At 38.4% G+C, this 27,342-nt stretch overlaps 1 protein-coding gene across 4 annotated transcripts in view; it reads left to right on the top strand.

The window, feature by feature from the left end:
* The window catches only part of pde5ab (phosphodiesterase 5A, cGMP-specific, b), a 53,039-nt gene that overhangs the window by 16,711 nt on the left and 8,986 nt on the right, over positions 1-27,342 (top strand). For 3 of the 4 annotated variants that reach the window (XM_082160928.1, XM_082160929.1, XM_082160926.1), the window contains exons 2-15: positions 1,268-1,880; positions 4,248-4,337; positions 4,427-4,498; positions 4,592-4,681; positions 4,771-4,908; positions 7,023-7,090; positions 8,777-8,885; positions 11,670-11,754; positions 12,708-12,883; positions 15,971-16,030; positions 18,557-18,703; positions 21,184-21,309; positions 22,855-22,949; positions 23,048-23,135. In XM_082160928.1, coding sequence (XP_082017054.1) covers positions 1,268-1,880; positions 4,248-4,337; positions 4,427-4,498; positions 4,592-4,681; positions 4,771-4,908; positions 7,023-7,090; positions 8,777-8,885; positions 11,670-11,754; positions 12,708-12,883; positions 15,971-16,030; positions 18,557-18,703; positions 21,184-21,309; positions 22,855-22,949; positions 23,048-23,135 — 1,957 coding nt within the window. The remainder of the gene's footprint in view (positions 1-1,267; positions 1,881-4,247; positions 4,338-4,426; positions 4,499-4,591; positions 4,682-4,770; positions 4,909-7,022; positions 7,091-8,776; positions 8,886-11,669; positions 11,755-12,707; positions 12,884-15,970; positions 16,031-18,556; positions 18,704-21,183; positions 21,310-22,854; positions 22,950-23,047; positions 23,136-27,342) is intronic. The other variant, XM_082160927.1, reaches the window with a different exon arrangement.

The following is a 27,342-nucleotide window of genomic DNA, read 5'->3' as shown; positions in this document are numbered from 1 at the left end:
TTTTGTGAACCTGTCTGTGTCGTGCTTGAATCATTTAACTCTCACATCTGGCCAACTGTTATTTTTTCTGGACCACTGAAAAAACAGGCCATGCAAATCCTAATGATTTGATTGGCTAGGATATCCTCGCTTAGCACTAGTAACTTAGATGTTTATTAAATGGTTGGATGGTGTCTCATGTTATGTATTTAAACTATTCTAGCCAAGGACAATTTAGGTTGAGTCCATAGAGACTGTGGTGGAGTTTGAATATCCTCTCCGGATAATAAACATTTCATTGGAAGCATTTGTTATGGTCTATTCTAATGCTTGCATTGTAATGTTAGCTTAACAAAAGCCAAGCATAGTGTTGTTTTAGCAGATTTTGGATGTAATCCACCAGCTAATGTTATGATTGTGGGGTCTTATAGACTCCAAGGTTTTCCAGTTAATCTCAAGGTCCCATTCAACCTCTAATGAAAGCGTAGAGATGACCAAATGACCTGACTTGTCCTAAAGGACTTTGCCACTAGTGAAGTACACGCCACATATAAAATGCATCCAGTTGTTATTCTCATGCTAGGTAGCTGCACTATTCTGGATAAATTGAGGATACATTATTTTGTTTGTTAAAAATAGGGATCATGATTCTCCCACGATTCTGAATAGTCAATTAAACAAAATAACAAGTTTTAGTTTACTAGAGGTTCTGACAAAATGCAGTCTTAAAAAAATGCTTCATTAATTAGAAATTTTACAAGAAAATCAGGTTGAGTGAATAATTCAATGACTCACTCATAAAGACTCTTTTCATTACTAGATGAATCAGCGTTTTGGAACAAATCTCTTGAATGAATGATTCAATGACAAACACATTTTTTAACAGTCACTTGGCGCCACCTACTGGTGTAACGATGAAATTGATACAATCTTCATTTGAAGCATCAAGTTACTTCCAAAAGTTAATTCCCTCTATTTTGATCTCTCCCGTAGACTTCAGTGTTTCTATCCGAACAATATACTTTTATCCCAGTACTTCAGTGATAATTTGAATGATTATCTGAAATAATGAGACCGTGTGGTTAAAAAGCTGTTTGATGGCAACGGCTCTCTGGATCAGAACGCAGATCTGTCAAAGGTTTTGTAGACATAGATGAATCATTGTCATGAGATCGCATGGATGTTTGAATCAAGATTGGCATCTTTTAACGATTAATCGTGCATCTGTAGTAAATGCTGAGAATCAGGGCAAGAGACGTTAATGTTTTTGATTGCTTTTCTTTTGAAGGGAAATGGTCAACGCTTGGTTTGCTGAGCGTGTCCACTCCATTCAACCGTCTAGGGAAGCATCAAAAGCCCCGCAGGAATCTTTAACGGTCCTTCATCCAGCCGATGCCCCGAGTCCGGCTCCATCCACTCCAACACGAAAGATCTCAGCGTCTGAGTTCGACAGGCCGCTTCGCCCCATTGTGGTGAAAGACGCAGAGGGTTCGCTCACTTTCCTAAGCGACGCAGAACGGGTTCAGATGCCTCTTCCTCCTTCCCAGCGCGCAGATGTGGGCGGAGGGATTATGAATTCAGGAGATCGCCAAAATGGTGATCGCTGTGCTCGTTTGTTGGACCTTGTACGCGATGTTTCAAGTCACTTGGATCTTACTGCCCTCTGCCACAAGATCTTCTTACACACTCACGAGTTGATCGCTGCCGATCGCTACTCGCTCTTCTTGGTTGGAGAGGACAGTTCAAACAGAAAGTTCCTGGTTAGCCGGCTCTTTGATGTCGCGGAAGGATCCACTCTTGAAGAGGCTTCAAACAGCGGCATTCGCCTCGAATGGAACAAAGGAATTGTGGGATATGTGGCAGCCACTGGACAGCCTCTGAACATCAAGAACGCATATGAGGTGAGAATGTCATTTCATTTAAGTGCTGACTATAAATGAGACAACCTAAATTCATCTCTGTGCTGATCATCATTTGACATTTTAATATTCCCCCTGTAGTCAATTATTTTATCCCTTAAAACTCATCTTTGATCAGCAAAATGACATATTTAAAAGTTTTTTCCTTGGAAAATGCCGTGTAACTCGAAATGAATGTAACTCGACACCCTTGCCTCATTTAGTATGCGGGGTTCTATGAATATGCAAATGAGCCCCGCCTCCACTCACTCACTCAGCTCAGAGATCCACTGGTTGACGATCACACGTTGATCTGATTGGTTACAAGGTAGTTTGTTACGTCAGAAACACCAGCGATTTCAAAGCGTGTTTTTGAGACTCACAGGGGGACTTTAAATGAGAATGAATTACAAATTGCATAAAATAAATATAAATTATTGGTGGCTACATCAGCAACAATATCATGAAAACAGCAAAGCTATTCTAGTAACAATGCTAGTTTTCTTCTTTATGTGCTCACAATGAAAAATGCTAAACTAAAAATTTAAACTAAAAATAGTATAAACACACTCTTGCTTGTATTTTAAGACATTTGTGTCTTAATGAGATGGTCTAGTTACTTAAGAATAAGGTAATGTCTCACTATTAAGACAAAGTTGTTCAAATTTAAAATGTACTTTTATCTCAGCAATCTCAGACAGAATTGTTTGCACTGATAATGAGTCATATTTTAACAGATTAATGTCTTATCTGATACTTCTATATTATTTTGTCATGTGCAAATAAGAAAACTCTTCAGTTTGAGAGACTTAAATAACATTTGCTGCTTTATAAAACCCTCCTAGTCAATAATAAAGTCTCCTTAGAAACGCAGTTTAGGCTATATCTCTTAAGGCCTTTGATTAGATTTAAATGTTACGCAATTCAGTTGCTAACCAACAGTTTGTATAATGATAGCAGGTATTTTTAGCTCTTTGTAATTTAGTTTAATTGCGCTTCTCCCAGACGCAGGGAATGAGAGAGAAAGAATGAAAGATTAAAGTGGAGAACAGGATGTGTCTGATTACGGTGAACACAAATCCTGAACCATGTTTGCCTGCGAGACACTGTGTCTTATGAAGATGCAAGGTGAAAAACTTCATGATGAGGTTTTAGAATATTAGAACATGATGAAATCAAGAAATGGTGCCTTTTAAAAGTTATTTGTCTTAATTTGTCTTGATTACTTAAAGGTGAAGTATGTAATTTCTGTGCTGCAGAACTGCAGTTGCTCTGGTGTTGCAGGACCTGCTAAATCTGTAAATGTCATGTAAATGAATCACTGGAGCCACAAGATATGAAGAAGAAAAGGAAATCATGACAATGTTGATAGGAGAATCGACACACGGTCCGAAGGCCATGCTAACCAGACACATCATAGTCCTCAGCTTGAGCTAAACATTACATTGGGGATCAAACAAGGCAGTGAAAATGATTTTTGGGGTAGAAACTCAATATTAAAGTGACCCTATTATGCTTTTTTAAAGTCTCCTAGATTTGTTTTGGCGTCTCCTATAACAGGTTTACATTCATCCAAGGTCAAAAAACACTTTAATTTCCTCATAATTTACATTGCAGCATAATCTCCTTTCTCTCAGTGTCTGAAACATTTCGTTCGTAGATTCAGTCTCTCTAAACCCTGCCTCTCTGAGAGCTGCTCTGCTCTGATTGGTCAGATGACTCAGTCTGTTGTGATTGGTCAGAAACCAAACGCTCATTATCATATCTGAATCTCAGCTCTTGATACACAGCAGAAAACAGCGTCTTCTCGACATGAGCAACACGAACCAAACTCTTCCAGTCTCAGATACACTACAGTGTTTGAGGGCGGAGCTAAGAGACCAGGGGATAAGAGGGCGGGGCTAAGAGACCAGGGGGACAAGAGGGCGGGGCTAAGAGACCAGGGGGACAAGAGGGCGGGGCTAAGAGACCAGGGGAAAAGAGGGCGGGGCTAAGAGACCAGGGGAAAAGAGGGCAGGGGCTAAGAGACGCTGTTCAGCCAATCAAGACCATAGACTGGAATTATGCAAATTAGCTACACACCTACGTGGATTCAGCGGGAAGTGAGACTGGAGTTACTGACGACTCGTTTCAGTTCAGAATCACTTCTTTCTTTTAGGAGAAAATAAATGTATGATCTTTCACTTTGATCTTTAAAGCTTTGCAGACCTTTTACATTCACAAAAGGTAAAATTGGAAAAAGCACAATAGGGCCACTTTATTGCATTGTCTTATTAAATGGGAAGCTGATTTTTAAAATGCTGATATTAATGTAAGCCAGGGTAAATTCGGATTTGTGGTTGATTTTTCCCACTGTTTTTCCCGCATCAGGATCCACGCTTTAATGCAGAAGTCGACCAAATTACTGGATATAAGACGCAGAGCATCTTGTGTTTGCCCATCAAAAACCACCGAGATGAGGTAAGAGATCAAAAATCTTACATTTTTACACTATATATGTAACATTTACCACCAAAACTTGAGTGCTGAGTCTGATGTTATGCTTAAAGGTTGTCGGTGTCGCACAAGCGATCAATAAAAGGTGTGGAGAGAACAGCACCTTCACAGAGCAGGACGAGAGGGTGAACACTTCTGCACTTTCTATATCATAGTCATTTTATTGTATCTGTCTCGTTCTGGCTCTATAACAATGGCTTTATTTTTCATCTGAAAAGGACTTTTCTTCGTACCTGGCTTTCTCTGGTATAGTGCTACACAACGCACAACTCTACGAGACATCGCAGCTGGAGAACCGGCGAAATCAGGTATGCTGATTTCCACATAATTTAGTAAGAAATCAGTGTGTATAGATGCAGATAAACCGTGACTTGGCGTGTTTGGGCTTGTGTTGTAGGTGCTGTTGGATCTGGCGAGTCTGATCTTTGAGGAGCAGCAGTCATTGGAGGTTTTACTGAGGAAAACTGTGGCCACCATCTTGTCCTTCATGCAGGCTCAAGAATGCACCGTCTTCATTACCGACAGAGAAACGGCTGTAAGACCAACATATTGCATTTCACATTTACTTCCAAAAAGCTTAAACTTTCAAAGAATTGGTGTGAGCATGAAACATGGGAATATCAAGCATGTTTTGCATTTCTTTAGAAGACATTGGCTATCCAAAATGTATCCAAAAGCTTCACGAGGAAACGACGAGCTGAGCTTTTCTGAATCTTGGGCCAAAAAACATTGAGAACATCTGAACTATGGGGTTGTTTAAAAGATTCAAATATATAAAATACAAAATCTCTTTTATTTCGATTACTTCCAGAAATGTAATGGTGCATGACTAGTCTCTACAGAGCAACCCCTTTCTTGTATATTTTCCCCCCAATAATATTATGTTTTGGTAATAGTTCGCCACTGCTAATTCTCAGCATTTAGGCATTATAAAAGAGAGGCTGTGTTGGATATTTCCAGAACCGAGTGAGAGAGTTAAGACACACTCCCGTCCTTTATAGCAGACTGAATTGCTTCCTTATTTGCCACTGACATTTACCTAATGTTCCCAAAATACCAAACATTTTAAAATCACATCTGCATTTTCTGAAGGAAATACCAGTGCTGGCAAAGCACGAAAACAATGGTGTTTAATCAGTTTTACAGTAGGTAATCTTAGGCTTCAGGCTTTCTGTGCTGCGTCACTGTCTTAAACTTAGATGTGTTTCCATTCAAATGTGCAGATTTACCTACAAATTTTATCAAAATTGGAAAAAGCTAATAAAGCAAAGCATTTTCATCCCATGTGTTCAAGAGAATAGACAGAGAATAGAATGTCTCAGAGCGTCAGGCGAAACACAGTAAACGCTGTCGTGTTCTCTGGTGTTCGGGAACACACTCGTGTGTGTGAGACGCTTCTGGAGGGAGTTAAACCAAATCATTCTGATCACACACTTCGACTCCGGCGTTTCAGAAACACCAAACCAACATTAGAGACGCTGCGATGCCATTGGTCCGCTGGCTACTCCAGTTATCCAATCACAGCTGACGCTGAGAAAAGGCCACATGAGTTTATTGTTGCGCATCGAGGGATTTATCCTGTAAATGTGTTTCCATCATAGTTTATGTGCATCGGATGAAAATGTATTCGCGTCAGTTGGGCATATACGTTTCTTATGCACTTAATTACAAGAATTTATGCACATCTTGGCTTTACCATCCATCGTTTTTTATGCGATATCCCAAAATGTGCATAACAACAGGATGGAAACAGCAAATCAGCTCTTGTTTTCTGTCAGCAAGAATCAACATGTAAATGACGCTGCATTTGCAGTGTAAAGGCAGCATACAAAGATGCAAGGAGGAGAACACCAATCACAATTCAGTAAGCAAATAAATAAGACCAAACATTTCCATATTTTATTTTGTTATTGAGAGGAAAGCGTCCAGCACATATTTACATATTTACGTCGGTTAGGCGTATAGGAAGGAACTGTCTTCTACATTTAGATGTCTAGGTTAGCTGTTGTGAAGGGGATCAAGGCTATCTTTATGAGGGAGTTCTGTGTATCATAATTCATAGCTGTCATGTGTTAACCTAGAAACCTAGTTCTGCTCTGGGTTTCCGCAACTTTACACAAAGTGTTTATAGTCCTCGGACTTTGCACTAAAGTTCAGCTATAAAGTGAAAAAAGAAAGCTTGTTAATTCTGTGAATTCCTTCTCCAGGTCGCAGTCACGTTGAGTGTTATGGAAACAGATTAACATTGTGAAAAACAGAGATGTACGATCACATCACAGATAGGCAATCCTCCAAGTGTCTTCAGATTTAGGGAAAGCGAAGTCTGCCAACAAACCCATATTCAGTGTTTGTTATGTGGTCGGGAATGTGGAAATGGAACTCATAATTTATTGCATGTTTGTTTCAAACTTTTTTTTTTTTTTATGCGTTTCGTACTGAACTGTGCTTCATTCGTCATGAGCGGGACATTCTAACCCTTCCAGAAATGCACAAACACGGGCACATTAAACCATGTGACTGCCGTTGAGTTTACACAAGCGAGCCAGACACTAATAGCATTAAAAAAAGCCTCAGAAATACGGGCCTACTTCTCTGGTAAACCTCTCTAAAGTTGCAGTGTAAGTAATTGCTGTTCTGCTTGTGTTACAGAACACATTCTCCAGTGTGTTTCACATGGAATATGAGGAGCTTGCAGGATCCGTGGACTTCCCGAACAGGTGGGGTTATCATAGAGATTACTATTATGTAATGCAAGGCAAAGTGGCAGGAATGTTCAATACAAGTTAAGCTATATGGACTTTAGACTACAGACTTTAGCTTCAATACACCTGCCTTGTTTCTAGTGGAATATCTTTTTTGTTATTTGAATATGATGCTTGAGGTTCACTTATGCTGATCTCTTATAGATAAATCAACTCACACTCATGCAACGAACCCTTTAAAGTCCCCCTGTGGTGAAAATCCATCCATCTATGTGGTGTTTTTAATCTGCTTTAAGACAAACCATGTGTAAGTTCATAAATCGACACCTTTGCTGAGTATTTTCTCCTTAAAACTGCAGTGAACCAAAGACACGCTTTGAAATCGCTGGTGTTTCTGACTTCACAAACTACCTTGTAACCAATCAGATCAACGTGTGATCGTCAACCAGTGGATCTCTGAGCTGAGTGAGTGAGTGGAGGCGGGGCTCATTTGCATATTCATAGAACCGCGTATACTTAATGAGGCAAGGGTGTCGAGTTACATTCAAGATATTTTAAGGAATTAAAAAATAGAATTTTGGTGATCAAAAATGAGTTTGAGAGGATACATTTATTGACCACGGGGGACTTTAAACGACTCAAGAATCGGACATCCTTGTATATTTCATGAAACGACAAGGAGCTTTAAACTAGACGTCAAGATTTTCAGTGATTTTCATATTCTCTTCCTCACACAAAGCTATGTCTTCAAGGGTGTGTTCACACGTGGCAGGATTGGTTGGATTAAAGCGAACTGTAAGGGCGGCTCATTTCAGTAAGTGTGAACGCCGCCATCTGAACCAAACAAGCCGAGACTCTGAAAAGATGGATCTCGCTTCGCTTCCAAAACAAACTCTGGTGCGGTTCGACTGAAATATGGACACGGACCAAAGACATCTAAACCAACCCTAAACAGGATGTGATGTGTGAACTAAAAGTGACACAACTAAAAGAACTAAAACACACAACTAAAAGTGTGAACACACCCTACAGGACTTTGCAATATCACAAACAAGACCACTTTTGTGATACTTTTACGGTGCACATCCCAATCCCCCAAGGAGCATGTTTAGCACACAGTCTGTTCGGTACGTTTCGTCGCAAAATATATGTCATAAAAGCCTTTTTTTTTGGTTTTGCATCTTTAGGTTCGGCCTTAAAAATGAAACCAGGACTAAAATGTATTATTTTGTTTTTTGATCTGGACCAAAATAACCCAAACTACAAGTGTGAACACACCCTAAAAGACTTGCAATATAACTTACAAGAACACTTTTATGGGGCTTTTTTTGGTCATTTTGGAGCTTCACATCCTCATCCCCTTCATTTTCACTCTCATTATAATTAGAAAAGAGTGTCAGTTCACCTTTATGTTCCACAGAAGAAAGAAAGGAACAACATTAGGATGAGTAAACACCGACAGAATTTTTGGGATTTTTGGCAATTATACATGGTTTATTTACTTAGTAATTTTAAGGCAACATATTTCCTCACTTAAAAAGTTAAGTCAGCTGATCACTTTTTACAGAGTAGTGTAGTTTTTGTGTCTAAAACCATTTTCTGCATTGCTAGTATTAGCAATGTTGCACATCTATGAGAATGATTGTGATGATGTGTAGTTATAAGCAGGAGTGCTTCATCATTTGTGGATGTCTTTTACAGGGAATGTGACGTCAACAAGATTAACTACATGTACGCTCATTATGTCAAGAACAGTATGGAGTCGCTGAACATCACCGATGTCACCGAGGACCAGCGATTTCCATGGACTGTAAGTGCTCATAAATGCTTATTCATTCAAACATTGGGATGGGATCATCCCGATGTTTCAACGCTATCTCACGACCAGAGTAAAAGGTGGCTAATTCGTACGAGTGAGTAAAAGGTGGCTAATTTGTACGAGTGAGTAAAAGGTGGCTAATTCGTACGAGTGAGTAAAAGGTGGCTAATTCGTACGAGTGAGTAAAAGGTGGCTAATTCGTACGAGTGAGTAAAAGGTGGCTAATTCGTACGAACGAGTAAAAGGTAAAAGGTGGCTAATTCGTACGAGTGAGTAAGAGTGAGTAAAAGGTGGCTAATTCGTAAGAGTGAGTAAAAGGTGGCTAATTCGTAAGAGTGAGTAAAAGGTGGCTAATTCGTACGAGTGAGTAAAAGGTGGCTAATTCGTACGAGTGAGTAAAAGGTTGCTAATTCGTACGAGTGAGTAAGAGTGAGTAAAAGGTGGTTAATTCGTACGAGTGAGTAAAAGGTTGCTAATTCGTACGAGTGAGTAAGAGTGAGTAAAAGGTGGTTAATTCGTACGAGTGAGTAAAAGGTTGCTAATTTGTACGAGCGAGTAGGTGGCTAATTCGTACGAGCGAGTAAAAGGTGGCTAATTCGTACGAGCGAGTAAAAGGTGGCTAATTCGGACGAACGAGTAAAAGGTAAAAGGTGGCTAATTCGTACGAGTGAGTAAGAGTGAGTAAAAGGTTGCTAATTCGTAAGAGTGAGTAAAAGGTGGCTAATTCGTACGAGTGAGTAAGAGTGAGTAAAAGGTTGCTAATTCGTATGAGTGAGTAAGAGTGAGTAAAAGGTGGCTAATTCGTATGAGTGAGTAAGAGTGAGTAAAAGGTGGCTAATTCGTACGAGCGAGTAAAAGGTGGCTAATTCGTACGAGCGAGTAAAAGGTGGCTAATTCGTACGAGCGAGTAAAAGGTGGCTAATTCGTACGAGCGAGTAAAAGGTGGCTAATTTGTACGAGCGAGTAAAAGGTGGCTAATTCGTACGAGCGAGTAAAAGGTGGCTAATTCATACGAACGAGTAAAAGGTAAAAGGTGGCTAATTCATACGAGTGAGTAAGAGTGAGTAAAAGGTGGCTAATTCGTACGAGTGAGTAAAAGGTGGCTAATTCGTACGAGCGAGTAAAAGGTGGCTAATTCGTACGATCGAGTAAAAGGTGGCTAATTCGGACGAACGAGTAAAAGGTAAAAGGTGGCTAATTCGTACGAGTGAGTAAAAGGTTGCTAATTCGTAAGAGTGAGTAAAAGGTGGCTAATTCGTACGAGTGAGTAAGAGTGAGTAAAAGGTTGCTAATTCGTATGAGTGAGTAAGAGTGAGTAAAAGGTGGCTAATTCGTATGAGTGAGTAAGAGTGAGTAAAAGGTGGCTAATTCGTACGAGCGAGTAAAAGGTGGCTAATTCGTACGAGCGAGTAAAAGGTGGCTAATTCGTACGAGCGAGTAAAAGGTGGCTAATTTGTACGAGCGAGTAAAAGGTGGCTAATTCGTACGAGTGAGTAAAAGGTGGCTAATTCGTACGAGCGAGTAAAAGGTGGCTAATTTGTACGAGCGAGTAAAAGGTGGCTAATTCGTACGAGTGAGTAAAAGGTGGCTAATTCGTACGAGTGAGTAAAAGGTGGCTAATTCGTACGAGTGAGTAAAAGGTGGCTAATTCGTACGAGTGAGTAAAAGGTGGCTAATTCGTACGAGCGAGTAAAAGGTGGCTAATTCGTACGATCGAGTAAAAGGTGGCTAATTCGGACGAACGAGTAAAAGGTAAAAGGTGGCTAATTCGTACGAGTGAGTAAAAGGTTGCTAATTCGTAAGAGTGAGTAAAAGGTGGCTAATTCGTACGAGTGAGTAAGAGTGAGTAAAAGGTTGCTAATTCGTATGAGTGAGTAAGAGTGAGTAAAAGGTGGCTAATTCGTATGAGTGAGTAAGAGTGAGTAAAAGGTGGCTAATTCGTACGAGCGAGTAAAAGGTGGCTAATTCGTACGAGCGAGTAAAAGGTGGCTAATTCGTACGAGCGAGTAAAAGGTGGCTAATTTGTACGAGCGAGTAAAAGGTGGCTAATTCGTACGAGTGAGTAAAAGGTGGCTAATTCGTACGAATGAGTAAAAGGTTGCTAATTCGTATGAGCGAGTAAAAGGTGGCTAATTCGTACGAGTGAGTAAAAGGTGGCTAATTCGTACGAGCGAGTAAAAGGTGGCTAATTCGTACGAGCGAGTAAAAGGTGGCTAATTCATACGAACGAGTAAAAGGTAAAAGGTGGCTAATTCATACGAGTGAGTAAGAGTGAGTAAAAGGTGGCTAATTCGTACGAGTGAGTAAAAGGTGGCTAATTCGTACGAGCGAGTAAAAGGAGGCTAATTCGTACAAGCGAGTAAAAGGTGGCTAATTCGTACGAGTGAGTAAAAGGTATCTAATTTGTACGAGTGAGTAAAAGGTGGCTAATTCGTACAAATTCGTACGATTTGTCTAGGGGCGGAGTCAAGTGTGGGTCATTCGTACGAATTCATTCGAATTGGGCAACTCGTAAAATATGCACGATTTAGCAAAAATTGTACGAATTCATACGAGTGAGGTCATATGAATTCGTACGAATTAGCCACCTCATAAAATTCGTAAGAATTGCCGTGAGATCGGGTTGGATGTTTCTGGGATTTAACAGAGCTCTTATTCATTCAAACATTCACATCCCACACTTTGCACTGTAAACTTCCTCGTTTCCCCAAAGCTGCTTGAGTTTTAAACTTTGCAATTGCATTTGTTTTTTTCTCCCTCATTTCTTTTCGGAAGAGTGAAAATCTAGAGTCCTCGAACGGTCAAATCAAAAGTCTTCTCTGCACGCCAATCAGGAATGGGAAGAAAGATAAAGTGATAGGTATGTGTGTTTTCAATATTTCCACAATCTGAGCTGTTAGTCAAACATCGTTCCTAAAATTATCAAAAGCATTTATTAGTGGTGCTACTAAGACAAACTTTGACGCTTAATCATCCCACACCAATAAATGACACCTCAAATTGTGAAACTAGATGAAAGCGTAGAAGAAAAGAAAATTAGTGAAAACAAAATCTCCTAGATTTACATGGACGGAGGGACCAGAATATCATCTGATGGTGTTTTTTTTTTTTGTATTTGCACCTTAGACACCTCTCATATTTTCTTCTGAATGCATAAAAACATAGTTTATAATTGGCTTTCAGTCCGCACCATTTCTCATGCATTTTTAACCGACGTCATTAAGTTTCTAAACAATGATCACCATTGTGATGCTGGTCGAATTCAAGTGCAATATTGACCGTATAAAAATTAAAGTCTGAATTGGTTAGAATAATTTAGCATGTCATCTTCTGAAGGGTTTATGTCTTATTTTGTATAGTCTCATTGAGCCAATCGTGATGAAAATAAATCTTTTTTTAATTGATTGCTTTATCTCCTTTCATCTAGACTTACAATAGAGGTTAATTAAGTTGCTGACAGCTGATAAACCACTAATGATCTCAGCCTTAAAGAATAGTGGAACATTAAAATGGTCATTTATTCCAAACCTGTATGAACTTCTTTCTTTCATGCATCACAAAAAGTGAATTAATAAAGAAAGTGCTGGCACCTTTTTCCATGTAATAAAAGTAAACGGAGACAAAATACCATGAAAGTGTCTCAAAATCAGCCCATATTCACCATATTTCAAGTTTGTTCTTTAGAAAATCCCCTTTTGTGTTCTATGGAAAAATGAAAGTCTTATACAGTTGGTCAAAAACAACAATATATACAAAAATATATTTATTTTATGCTTAATATTCACATATACGTGTTTTGGCCTCTGAATGCAGGTGTCTGCCAGTTGGTCAATAAGATGGACGACGCTTCGGGAGAAGTCAAAGCCTTTAATAGGAACGATGAGCAGTTTCTCGAGGCCTTTGCGATCTTCTGTGGACTGGGCATCCAGAACACACAGATGTACGAAGCCGTGGAAAGAGCCATGGCCAAGCAAGAGGTCACGCTTGAGGTGAGTCCGATTTTATACATTTAACTGATTTTATTCCATGTTTCTGCCATGGAATTTAAAAAAATTCAATTTTATCTGACTTTATTTCTCAGAATTGCACGTTTATATCCCGCAATTCAGACTTTATAACTCGCAATTGCTAGAAAAAAGTCTGAATTCTTCACTACGTATCATATGTTTTTTCTTTTGGGTGTTTAGAATAATAGTTTCCATCCACTCATTAATATTTTATTGTGACTGGGCCGCAAAGTTGCTGAACAACAAATAGGATGGCCTTAATTTGTCGGTGGTATTACAGGTTTTTTACAATACAATTTCTCAATGCTTAGATCACTTAAACTCTTTACACATTGAGCACAACAGAAATCTATATGTGAGCTAAACTGTGAATCATTTATCATTGTTTTGGCACAAAATGCATTACATGCAAATTATATGAATTATTTTCTCAGTCAGACACAAACATGTACAGTAGTGGCCAAAAGTGATGTCCGGAGGCGATATTTGTATTTAATGACCATCAAAATATGAGGAAAATATTTTAAATATGAGGGAAGAACAAAACACTAAACTTGTTTAAGGTGTATATATATATATGACAAACTTATTTGGCGAAAAAAGTCAAACTACACTTTAATATGCAAAAAAGAAATGCATGTAAAAAACCGAAAGCTGACAGGAAAAAGCAAGCATTGACTACAAGATAATCAGTTATTAATATTTCTTTGGTTCTCTCTTGTTTTTGCACATGTTCATAATTAGTTGCACAATTTGTCATGGTTCATTGCATTATTATCACAAATAAAACAATTGATTCCAAGCACAGCTCCTCAATATGCTTACAAAATCTTTAACACATATTTCATAATATTTGAATAAAGGGTGAAGATGTCAATTTTAAGTACAAAACATAATAAAAACTGAATAAGGCAGCAGTTTGCTACATTTCTACATTAATACCATATTGAAATATATTCTGAATCTAAAACATGAAACACCATCAAAACAATTAGATAATTTTGTAAGTAACATAAACTGACATTTTACAAAAGAAATCATTGTATAATTCTGCCTGTTGTTAGTGTTGAATGAATGACAAAGTGTGTTTGTTGGGTGAAATCTTTCCTAGTTCATAATTTGAGACATGATTGACGTGTTTTGGTAGTTTAAGTGCATTTTGTATGTGAAATTTAGGCTGTGTCGAGCTGAAAGTGGGTTATGAGAACTGTGTGAAGAGTTTTGACCTATTGAGAAATGTGTCCTCGATTGTGACCTTACAAAAGATCAAAATAAGTTAGTTTTCCAGCTTATTTTTTAATAAATGGAAGGCATTTGAGTTCTGGAAGTTAAATATAGCAGATTGAACTTCAAGTATATGAGATGTTTTTTAATCTGCTGCTACACACTCGTGGATGATCCTCCCACTCCTCCATGTTCTTTTATCCCGGCGTACGGGAGCTGTCAGAGTCAGAAGCGCTCCGTCTGTCTCCTACAGCTGACACAACACCGGTTCAGGACTGAAACATACCAAACACTAGATATCAGGGGTGTAACGGTACATGCATACAGTCAGACGACGAGTACAGTCAGTCACAGGCGATCCACACTCCAGTCCTGAAGGGGGCGCTTGTGGTAATGCAATGAGGTTTACTAGCCACCACAACTGGAAAAAGAGCAGAAGAAGAAGAGATGATCCATGCATCAACCCAAAACAAGATTTCAGATGTCTCACAAGAGCTTGTTAGTAGCCTATAGGACTGCACAATATATAGAAATGATCGAAATATCGCAAATGTATATATCGCGATATGGATATCGCAACGGCTTGTAATAACTGGAGTCATGAGCAAAAGATGAAGAGAAAATCACTCACTCTCGGCTGAATAACTTTTGTAGCTTTAATAAGAATCAGGATATATTTAATTCATACAGTGAAAACTAAGCAGTGTTTTATTATTACATTTGATGATTGAGTTTGTGTTGTTAAATAACCCTAATGTAGGATAACCTGAACCCCTGAACCCCGAGGTTTACACTGATGTTACGCTACAGTAAAACACTGATGTTCACTGGCAGAAGCTGGAGGGAGGTTTTCTCCTCACTAAAAGAATGTGAAACACATATGAAGGTTATATCATTTTAAACATATTTTAAAGATAATTTAAGTTTATTTTACACACTTTAAGCATTATCGAATATCGCATTATTTAATAAGTTATCGCATATCGCAATTTTCTTCAATATCGTGCAATATCGAGTTTTGATACATTTTTGTGACAAGCTCCGCAAACTTCACGGAAAGGAAACCGGGATGACGGAGTATTTTAAGTCGTTTCCGCTGTTATAATGAGACAAAATCATTTGAGTTTTGTGGAACAGTTTTCAACGTTGGGTAAAAGTCCATCACTTCAGCACTCGTCACTTTTTTGCACAGCTGTCCAATCACAGTGGAGGAGGGGCGGGACTAATACCACACTGACCAATCAGCACGTCCTGCAGCAGACGACGACAACAAGCAACAACAACTGAAGTCATTTAAAAAAAAAAAAGCCAGAGCAAATACTGAACATTGTGGCAATTATTTCATACTTGGAAATCAGAGACTAGTAACTGAAAAACTGAAGACAAGAGTCCGAACAAATAATGAGTCGAGAGAGAGATGCCATAAGAATGTGGTCGATGACTTCCAGTCAGTCAGTTACACTGGAGATTAATTAAACAGCACTACATTGTTGGAGACATTCTGTAGAATTGCATTGTAGAGTCGAGTCAAGTCCGAGTCCGAGTCCGAGTCGAGTCGAGTCGAGTCGAGTCGAGTCGAGTCGAGTCCAGTCCAGTCCAGTCCAGTCCAGTCCAGTCCAGTCCAGTCCAGTCCAGTAAAGTCTCCTTCATTTATACAGCGCTTTTAACAACATACATTGCTTCAAAGCAGCTTTACAGTGACAGTAACAGAACATATGTGAACATATTCTCTGGCCATTAACCCATTAACATCCCATGTGTGTGTGTGTGTGTGTGTGTGTGTGTGTGTGTGTGTGTGTGTGTGTGTGTGTGTGTGTGTGTGTGTGTGTGTGTGTGTTTCTGCAGGTTCTCTCCTATCACGCGTCGGCTGAAGAAGAAGAGACGCGGGCGCTCCAGGTATCTGCGGTAAATTGCAATTCATCATTATATCATATTGAAATGTGCTTTTATCAAGCATTACTTTTCCTGTCTGTTCATGACACAAACAACCCATGTTCAAAGCCGGTGTAAAATAGCCGATAAACACATTATACGATTCCCTTAATAATGTTGGGTTAAACATAACCCAGTAGATATCCCATCGATGGGTTGGTATAGCGCCTTTCCAACTGTGGGTTATTTTAATTTAACAATACAACAGAATCACATATGTGATGTGAAACACCTGTCCATATCCGATAGCAAACTGTTGTTTATCAATATTCTCTTTAGGGATTATTTATTTTGAGGAAGGATGGCACTTAGTAAAATAACGTTTTAATAAATATCCATGATAGAATTGCAGTAACTCACGGTCTCTCGTGGCGTACTGCTGTAGTTGTGTCTTATTCTACACTGTGTTTGTGGAGAAACCAGGAATTTCCTATAGCTTCAGACTCCCTGTGGGGATTTCCCAGAAGCACCGGTCGCTAGGACACAGCGTGTGGGAAAACCTGCTCTGATTACAACTGAGAATAATCAGGCAATTAAAACGCAGACAGAGGCAGAATTTCTGCTTTAAATGAGAGTTAATTAAACCAATTAGTCTTATGAAGCGAAGTTCAGCATGCAGATTTAGCACTATTTGTGTAATTCATAAAGCATGTAAAAACAGCTGAAGATATGCTTCATTTTGAAGATGATGGAATAGGATGTAAACCCCTATTTATTTGGTGTCCCCAGATCCTTACAAAGTCTTAAAGTGTCTTAGATTGTGTTTTGAAGTCTCCTACAATACATTTACATTCATCCAAGGTCGAAAACACTTTAATTTCCTCATAATCTCCATTACAGCGTCAGCTCTTTTCTCTCAGTGTCTGAAACGCTTCGTTCGTAGATTCAGTCTCTCTAAACCCCGCCTCTCTGTTGTGATTGGTCAGAAAGCAAACGCTCATTATCATATCTGACTCTCAGCTCTTGATCACAGTGATACGAACAGTGACGATGTCGAGGGTTTTACCGTATCAACCTCAGAAAACAGCGTCTTCTCCACACGAACAACACGAACCAAACTCCTCCAGTCTCAGATACACTACAGTGTTTGAGGGCGGAGCTAAGAGACGCTGTTCAGCCAATCAAGATCACAGGCTGGCATTATGCAAATGAGCTACATTGGTCTGTAACAGGAAGTGAGACTGAAATAACTGACGACTCGTTTCGGCAGTTCAGAATTTATTCTTCTGGAAGAAAATATCTTTATTTGTCATTTAGCATTTAAGAGTCTTGCAACTAAATAACATTTTCTGAGATTTTAACAGAGTTATGCATGTTGATCATCATAGAAGACAATGTTACCATCCGTTAGTTTTAACTGTAGAAGGAAACTAGTTAAGACGCCTCAATTAAACACCACAGCTCGCGTTGATTTCCCACGACAGACGCTTTTGTTCACAAATGAGTGTTTGCTTTTGCTTTGTAAGAGTTTCTGCGTCGCATAAGTTCTCTTCTATAGATCCCGAGTCTTGGACACAGTGAGTGTAACCGAGCAAACGGCTCGTAAGAACACCGCAAACTAAGCCTCAGAAGTTATTAAAGATGCAACAGCGCATTCATATATATTTATTTCTTGGCAGAGTGTAAATGCGTAATGGTAAATTGCAGCGTGCATTTTTGGGAAGCTTAAATGCTTGAAAAGTAGCCAAAAACTCACGAGTTGCATAGAGTGAAAAGATCCAAATAGACAAAAAAAAGCATGCATTCTCTAATAATGAAAACGAAAGACTCTAAATGCGAGATTAAAGCCAGTGCTTTCCTGAGAAATGGCAAATGCCCGCAGGCTTTGAGGAAGGTCGTGTGAGCGAAACCTTTGGTATTTCTCAGTAAAGCACTGGCTTGTATCTCGCATTTAGAGTCTTTCTTTCTCATTATTAGAGAATGCATGTTTTTTTTGTGTGTGCATTTTTGTCTATTTGGCTCATTGCTTTAATGCACAGAAATGTGTTGCAGGGGGATTTTATGACTTCGCATTGAAGCGATGTTCAGATCTTAAAATGTTTCGGAAAAGTATTAAATTGCAAGTTCTGAGACCTGCAGATGCAGATAGCATGTGGCTATTCATCCCTGAACTGTAGTTGATCATGTGTTTAGATGAAGCTACATGAACGTTATGTTATCTCTGCAGGCTGTTTGCTCACTGAATCAACAGAGAGACATGATTTATGGACTCTGCATTATGCGATGGTTATGGTTTTCTGCAAGAGGAGACATATCCTGAGCACTGCAAACTGTGCGGATGGCAGATCATTGATTATTAATGCCTTTCAGACAGTGATCTCCCCACTTGCAGTTTGGTTGTGTGTGTGTGTGTGTGTGTGTGTGTGTGTGTGTGTGTGTGTGTGTGTGTGTGTGTGTGTGTGTGTGTGTGTGTGTGTGTGTGTGTGTGTGTGTGTGTGTGTGTGTGTGTGTGAGTGAGTGATTCATGAGATGATGTGTAATAATGTCCTGAATCCACAGGCCGCCACGATCCCCTCGGCTCAGTCTCTCAGACTGATGGACTTCAGCTTCAGTGACTTCGACCTGTCGGACGCTGACACGACTCAAGCCACCATACGCATGTTCGTGGACCTCAAGCTCGTGCAGAACTTCCAGATGAAGTACAAGGTACCCATCAGGAAAATAATCATTTTTTATATTATTATGGTCTGATGTGGGGAGGCGTTCTATAACTGATCACACCATTTGATAAAATGGATGAAAAGCAGATGAATAGAGTAAATGATTTCTACACTGCAAAAAGTGCTTTTCTTACTCAGTCTTGTTTCCAGTCCAAATATCTAAAGATTCTTAAATCAAGATGCCATAAGATATATTTGAGGGGGAGAATCAAATTAAAACAAGCAAAATGATCTGCCAATGGGGTCAGAAAAATAATCTTAATTCAAACGGAAACAGTATTATTTTTCTTACCCAATTGGTTGATAATTTTGCTTGTTTTAAGCAAAAACTCACTTCATTTTGATTTATTTCCCCAGAAAACAAGACATAATATCTAATGGCATTTTACTCATCTAGTAAATGCTTCTTGATTTAAGAAACAAGACAAAAATACTAAGCAAGAAAATCTTTTTTTGCAGTGATAGGGACCTGAATATTAGTCTTTTTTCCATTAATTTATGAGATTTTTGTTAAAGTGATATAAGCCATATATCATATATCCTGTTTAAATAAAGGTTATATATATATATAAGCCATGAACCAAGCCAACCAGAGGTGAATCGCAGCATTAAGTATTCAAAAACCCGAGAAAAATACAAAGACTGTGAACTTAAAAGCTGTAGTGAGGGAAAGAACTACAATCCCATGAGGCATTGCGAACAGCGTAATCAAACGAAAAATGACATAGGAATATAAAACTAATAATTTCACAAGTTACGCACAAGTATTGTGAGAGCGACTCGGTCATTGGGCGGAGCTAAAGAGCTCTTTATCCTTGATGTCCTTGCTGTGACTTTTCTAATTGGTGGAATATTCTGTACGGCATCATGGGTAATGTAGTTTTTCACCACGAATTCACGATTGCTTTAAAAATAAGTTGAAATAATGTGAACAAAAGCATATACCTCTGATTACCAACATTAGAACTCGCAGTCGATCTCTCTTTAAAGGTTAAAAAAGTAATAACAATGTTTTTTTTCTATGTTTTCGCATCTATAAACACCTTAGCAACTTCAGAGCAACATGGTGCGTTTATTCAGAAAATAAAAAATTAACACATTGCTGTGACCTCATTACTATTACTATTACTGTTTATTTTATGAATCCTAGCCAATCACATCGCTTCACAAACGTGCTCTGGCAACAGCAGGATCTTCCACAGTTAAAGGGACAGTCCACCCGAAAATGAAAACCTCATACAGGTTTGGAACGAGTAAATGATTGGATTTTCATTTTTGGGTGGACTATGCAACGTATTTTTTCATAATCTAAATATAAATCTAGCTGATACACAGTGTATAAAAAGGTTTGTGTGTGTTTGATGATATCAATACATCAATACACTAGTCAGCATTTGAAGTGGATCAAAACCTTTCATCAAAGTTATACATGAATTTTGAACAAAACCCGTTCTTGTCTCTGGACAACTTTGATGAACTCTTTTAATCCACTTCAAATGCTGACTACTGTATAATCTCAATATATAAGCTTTTGCCACCAATAGCTGAGCGAAAACACCCAGTCGTGTGTGTGTGCGGAATTATTAGACACGTGGATTTTCTGATCATATTTGACCAATTCCAAACCACATTAATCTTAATAACTACTATTCATTTTGTATTTAATCATTTATAAGTGGCCATTTAATAATTTTTGACTTTTCAGTCAGAGTTAAATCTCTTTTTTGTCTTATTTTATCTGTAAAAGAAAACGTGCCTAATAACGCACACCTGAATATAAGGCGTTTTTCATTTCCAGCCTTCCTGAACAATTATATATCACTTATGATTAAATACTAAATTAATAGTAGTTATTAAGTTTAACAATTTATTTTTATTTATTTATTATTCAGACACCAGATATCATTTTTGATATTTCTTTACTAGTGTGTGCGGGACACTATAGTTCATTTATGTAAGTGAGGAGAGCATAAATAAAGTAAACTGTGAGATATTATACCCAAATATTCTTCATACAGTGACTACCAGTGACATTTATACACATCTGGGAGCAAATATTCCCCAGACACTTTGACCTGATCATGTTTTGCTGAAGTGTTTTGTCTTTAATTGCTAATGCTCTTTTTACACACAGACTGAACAAAATGAAGCATTGCTTGGTGATTGGTTGAGCTAAACTGGTATTATCTAATTGTGTAGTTAAATTTAACAGCTGACAGATATTCAACATAATTCATGTGTGAGACAGTCTAACAGAAGGACGGACAAAACTAGTGAAAGTTATTATCATATTTTATTACCATATTCTAAACTATAGCGAATAAACTGTGATAATGTGAGAAAGGTGTCTGAATAAATGTTGGTTTGACTGTATATATCATATTTTGTTGTGTTTTAGCTGGAGCACATGTCTTTCAGTCTAATCTGTATAGCTTTAGAAGTAAAGGTGTTGTTAACCCGTTCCAGAGCCTGTGCCAGTGGATCTTAAGCGTGAAGAAGAACTACAGGAAGAACGTGGTTTATCACAACTGGAGACACGCCTTCAACACGTCGCAGTGCATGTTCGCTGTGCTGAGGTCTGGCCGGGTTCAGGTCAGTGGATCTGATCAACGCCGGCGCCAGTCGTGCCATAAATCAGGAAACACAACTATAACACACTAACTGAGCTTGATGATCTACAGTGAGATGTGCAGTTGTGGCCATTGCTCTCTTGAAATGTTTGTTTCCTTTTATAGAGAAACCAGTTAAGCCATGAAACTAGCGGATGGGTTTTTATTGTGCGTTCCACTGTAAACGTCTTCTGTTGTTTACGCTGGTACTTAATCATTGGCGTTTACACTCTTGCACTGAGAGGAAATGCCTGCTTTCTTTGAATGGTAAAAACTATGAAGAGCTTTATGTTGTCAGCTTCTTACAATTGTGAATTATTTGGTATTTATGAATTGAGAACTAAACCCTCTGGTGCTCTTCAGTCATTTTTGACCGAATAATTTTACGTTTTTTTTTTTTTTTTTTTTTTTACTTCCTCGGGATGGTTTGAAACTTGGTAAAGGTTTTGGCACTTGCTGTGTGAACACAAACAAAATCATGGACATGATTCTAAAAGGTTAAATGGTCCTGTAAAAAACAGTCAAACTTGTGCTCCTCTCGGTCAAACACGAGCGCATTGGAAATGAATGAGACGAATCTCCTCTAGTGGAAGCGTTTGGTACTGCAGCCGAACACACTCTCACTGAAAGATCATTTACTGAGATATCAGCCTCAAATGTGGAACACAACTTGTTTAGATTTGTGGCTTTGTTTTGTTTTTTGCAGTTTTAGAGAAAAACATGTTTTTGAAAATATAGATTTCATATAATAATTGAAAATAGTATTTTTGTGCATTTTTCATAACAATAAACGTAAAATTCTGTAACTTTTTTTAAGTTAACGTTTTGTCACTTCAGCAATAATCTGCCAAGTGTCGTCTTTGAAAAGAGATCAAACTTCAGTCTGTCGCTCTAAAGCGTTCAAGATTTACCACAGTTTAATTTGGGAAATTACATTTTCAGGTCTATGCTCAAAAAGTGAATAAATGGATTATAACTTATGCGTAAACATAATGTAGAACCATAAAATCCCCTAAAAAATACAACATATGAAATAAAAAACTGAAATATAGTACATTCCTGTACATTACATTACAAAAAAATGTAATTGGGTAATTTTTGACCGACTGAAGGGTTAAGCCTGGTTTTGACATGCCAGCTAAATGCTAACTGGATTTAGTTTGCTTGTTCACCGGAAAGTTCTCCCAGTTATTTGGATTTACATAAAGTGTGACTACATTTGTTTTTAGATAGCATTGCTGTATTTTACAGTTTGTAACCAATCCCTGACTCGCAATATTGTTTAATTTGGCAGAAGATTTATGGCCAAACCCTCTTTTGATGTTAAACTACAGTCAGGATTTGCTGAAGAAATAAGCGCTGAAAGGCGAGGACAGGGTTATTTTTGCGGATGATCTTATTGCAAATGCATTTGTAGGAGTTTCCCTTTCAGACGCAGTATTTATGGAGGAAGAGTGTTTACCATAAAGTGTTTAGTGACTTTCAGAGTTGTTGTAATATTGTAATAAAGCTGTGTTTCCGTTGACAGAATAATCTGAGTGATTTGGAGGTTTTAGCTTTAATGATTGCAACATTGAGCCATGATTTGGATCACAGAGGTGTCAACAACTCCTACATCAAGAGGTTTGTGCTTTGGTTTAGTGTGTGTGTGTGTGTGTGTGTGTGTGTGTGATATTACCGATGTAAAGATGCGACTGATGTATGTTTCACTGTTTCCACAGAAGTGAGCATCCACTGGCCCAGCTTTACTGCCACTCCACCATGGAGCATCACCACTTCGACCAGTGTCTCATGATCCTCAACAGCCCCGTGAGTAGATGATATATACGTGTGTGTGTGTGTGTGTGTGTGTGTGCTTCATTCTCGGCCTGAGCTTCGGGTCAGTACATCTACCTTGGGTTGTTTTGTCGAGTGTAAAGTGTAAATGCAGATATCAGATATGGGTCACTTTTAAAAGATGATGTAAGCTGGTCATCAGATATAGTCAACAAATCAAGACCTGCAGTGCAAATAAGGCCTTAATGTAGTCAGCTTGATTATAGTCACTTTAAATATGATGTTTGACTCGAATAAAACCAGTTCAGTCAATTCAGACACACTGCTGTGAACATGTAAGATCTGCATGAATAGACATGAATGCTGTATCAGATCTAGGCAGGTGGAGCTGGGGGAGGTGGAGGGGCTCAGAGGAGCTCAAACACTCAACCAGACTATTTAAATGATGAGCAAGCGATCTCATTGGCTGCAGGATCAGCAGAGCCAATCAGCTTGTGTCATGTGGTGATGATGTGATTGCATGTAAAGGACGCCCTCTAGTGTTTCATGACTGAACTACATTTACATTTGCAGCGCATTTTTAAAATGCTAACAAACACACTGCTTTCAAACCTGTTAAAAGCACATTCACAATAGTATAATGACAAATTTAAATTATCATATGAAGTAAATGACCATAATTCAAAGGCTTTATTACCATATTCATGCTTTATATTGACATATTTATGTAAAAAATCAAGCATCAAATATAAAAGTTCATTATTTATGTGATGTTCCCTGTTGTTAGCATGTTGAGGTCAGTGTGTTGTGTGACTATGCAGTGTATGCATTCTGAGTTAGTAGTGAGAATTGTTTCCAGTGTCAAACAAGCTTATGTTGTGTTTCTGTGGTTTAAGCGAGTTTAGAAGGCAACTATAATGCAGACTTTATGAAGACTTTTGATAAAGTGACAGTAATGGCCAATGCTCGACCAAAAACTGTAAAAAAGTATGCGTTATGCAACTATGCATTTCCACATATAATGTAGTGCACTAACCATGAACTGGATTGGCCAGAATTACTAACTATATTAAATGCAGACATATTTTAAATAAAACTACAGTACTTACAGTACTTAAATGATGATTTTGAACATTTTTGTATCAGTAAAACTGGCATCCACAATTTTTAAATAATCTTGTGAAATGCTCCTGTGACCCTTAACCTTACATAACACACAACAACAGAAGAGATGTTTGCAAACGCCCTGAGTTATGAACAAGTGTAGCGTGTTGTAAACGTGTTGTAAACGTGTTAATCGTTTGGGTGCGATGACCTTTGACTCTTCTGCTGATAAGAAGAACCGGAGGAACTTGCTCATACTTAGATCTGAAGTATTAAACTTTGGCACACAACAAGCCCGCACCTTTTGCACTACAGATAAGAATGATCCCTCAAAGTTTTGATGGGACGTGTGCTATAACTTACACACCGTCAGATGATAAAACATGTGAAATTATTTAACCCTCATCCTTCCCTCGCACTTTGTAACACATCTTTCCCTCGCGGGTCAAAATGACCCGAAGCCCTAAAATTATACTTGGATTTTCTTTTTTCCAGAAAGCTTATTTTATTTCATTTTGAAATAAACTTTCTATTTTTTTTAATGCAATTTTTAGAGATTTTTTGTTATTTTAGATTTTATTTACCTTTAAATGACTAGATTTGATCAATACATAATAAATAAATAAATAAATAAATAGTAATTTATGCACATTTACATTTACATTTAGTCATTTAGCAGACGCCCTTATCCAAAGCGACTTACAAATTAGGACTAAATTCAGCGAGTCATCATAAAGAGGCAAAAGCAACAACAACGCAGGAAGTGCTCAAAATACAAAGTTCAGGTATTATTCAGAGTAGCATAAGCCTGATAAGTGATGTTTCAAAGGGAAAGGATTATTTTTTTATTTTTTTTTCTCTATAAGGTTAAGTGCTCACGGAAGAGATTGGTTTTCAGCTGTTTTTTTAATGTTGTCAGGGATTCTGCATTCCGGATGAGGGTGGGGAGAGCGTTCCACCAGCATGGAACTGTGAATGAGAATGTTCTGGAAAGTGATTTTGTGGCTTTCTGTGATGGAACCACGAGACGTCGCTCGTTGACCGATCGTAGGTGTCTGGTAGGGATGTAGACTCGTAGGAGTGAGTGAAAGTAGGAGGGAGCTGAGCCTGTGATAGTTCTGTAAGCAAGCGTCAGTGCCTTGAACTTGATGCGAGCAGCGAGAGGTAGCCAGTGCAGAGAGATGAACAGAGGAGTGACGTGGGCCCTCTTGGGCTCGTTGAAGACAAGACGAGCTGCAGAACGCGCACGCGCGAACGCGCACACATTCCTCACATTCTTTCAACTTTTATCCAAAATAACTCGTATTGTAAAATAATAGCTCAAAATATCATACATTGGGTGTCTTTGCTGACCTCTTGTGGAAACAAAATAATATAAGATGATATTTCATAACTCTTGATGTCCTTATAGCTCTATATGGAGCAAATGAGCGGTTCCTCTGGGTCCTAAAGTCAGTTCCCTTCAGTGTGCATTCAGATATACATGTAGACATAAAAAAAAATAAAAAAAACCTTGTAAAGTTTTAGCACTTTTAGTTAGAATTGAGTATTTTTAGGTTTTTCTGTGAACTGAAGCATTTCTCACATTCCATTCATTCCTAAGGGGGTCGAATTGACCCGCGAGGGAAGGATTTGTTACACAAAACTCCTCGAATCCTTAAAAAAAAAAATATATATATATATATGTATTCGTGGTTTAAGTGCAACAAAAGTCTTGGGGTCTTGGACCACCTCTGATGAACACTAAATATTTTTTACATTTTTCACAAATATTTTCCGAGCCCAAGCTGTATGACTTCTGACTCGGGCCAGTAAAGCCACCATCCAGGTTCTTTGGGAAAACTAAAAATTGTTGTTGTCTGGTATCACTGTGAAAATCCCCTTTTGAACCTTTTTTTTTACTCTTTCCCCGCCATTGACAGAATTTTCCGGCAATCCATGTTTTCATTGCTATACGATAGGGGGCGCTGCTACACATCTTCAAAAATGCAAAAATATCACAAATGCTGGCGGTGGCTGGCAACTTAAACAAAAAATGTTGGCAGGGAAAGAGTTAAAAGTGCATTTTGTGTGACTTTAAAGGATACATTAAATAAGCGTATATAGACAGCGTATACACAAGGCTTCATCAAGGCTATTTTATCATTCAGAAACGCGCACACAGAACGCCGCTTCAGACAACACGACAGTAGCATGTTGACTTCTCTTTCACACTTGAACGAACAAAAACACAAAAAACGATGTCAAAATGCCAGTTTTTGGTGAGCATCCTCTTAAACAAAGTCTTAAATGAGTAAAAAAAAAAGTCTGAAATGAATGGATACGTGTCAGATCTGCGTCATGTGCTTCAGGTCTTAAAGTGACGGCAGCCTAATATACCTTCTGCACTCACTGCACTCGACTAAATAACTTTACTAGCTTTAATACGGATTAATCTGTGTTCAATTTAAACTTAAGTTGTTATATTTTAAAAACCTATTAAATGAAAAAAAAAAAAAATGATGGCTTTCAATTGACTGTAATGTTGAATGGCTATAATTTGTGGCTACAATGGGCTTTAATGCACTGCTGCACTACTTCCTGAACTTCAGCCAGCTCTTTGTTTCCTGCCTGCCATTATTGGACAAACTGATTAATCCAGGTGTGTCATTGTTACTGAGGTCAGGCACACCTGGATTAATCAGTTTGTCCAATAATGGCAGGCAGGAAACAAAGAGCTGGCTGAAGTTCAGGAAGTAGTGCAGCAGTGCATAAAGCCCAATGAAAACAATCATCAGCATCAGTGACTCTGCCTTCATTCACAGTACATTACAAAGATGCCTTTAAACAAATATTTAACTCTTTCCCCCGCCATTGACGGAAATCTCCGGCTTTCCGTGTTTCCACTGTTATACGGTAGGGGGCGCTATTACACATCTTCTGAAAGAGTACAGAATCTCCTGATCAAAAACACACATGGAGAAGATGCAAAAATTAGCGATCTCATATGTAATCATATGCATATATATATATAATAACCCGATTATCACATTAAACAGCATTTTAAATCAAAGCTGCTTAATATTTGGAAATGTCGACCCAGGAAGCTCGAATAAAACTGAGTTTGTTGTTTAAAAGCAGAGGCTCTGTTGTTGTT

The sequence above is a fragment of the Leuciscus leuciscus genome, assembly GCF_965113295.1.
Source record: "Leuciscus leuciscus genome assembly, chromosome: 2".
Classification (NCBI taxonomy): domain Eukaryota; kingdom Metazoa; phylum Chordata; class Actinopteri; order Cypriniformes; family Leuciscidae; genus Leuciscus; species Leuciscus leuciscus.
The sequence above is the reverse complement of the archived record's forward strand: the minus strand, read 5'-3'. Positions and strand labels throughout refer to the sequence as shown.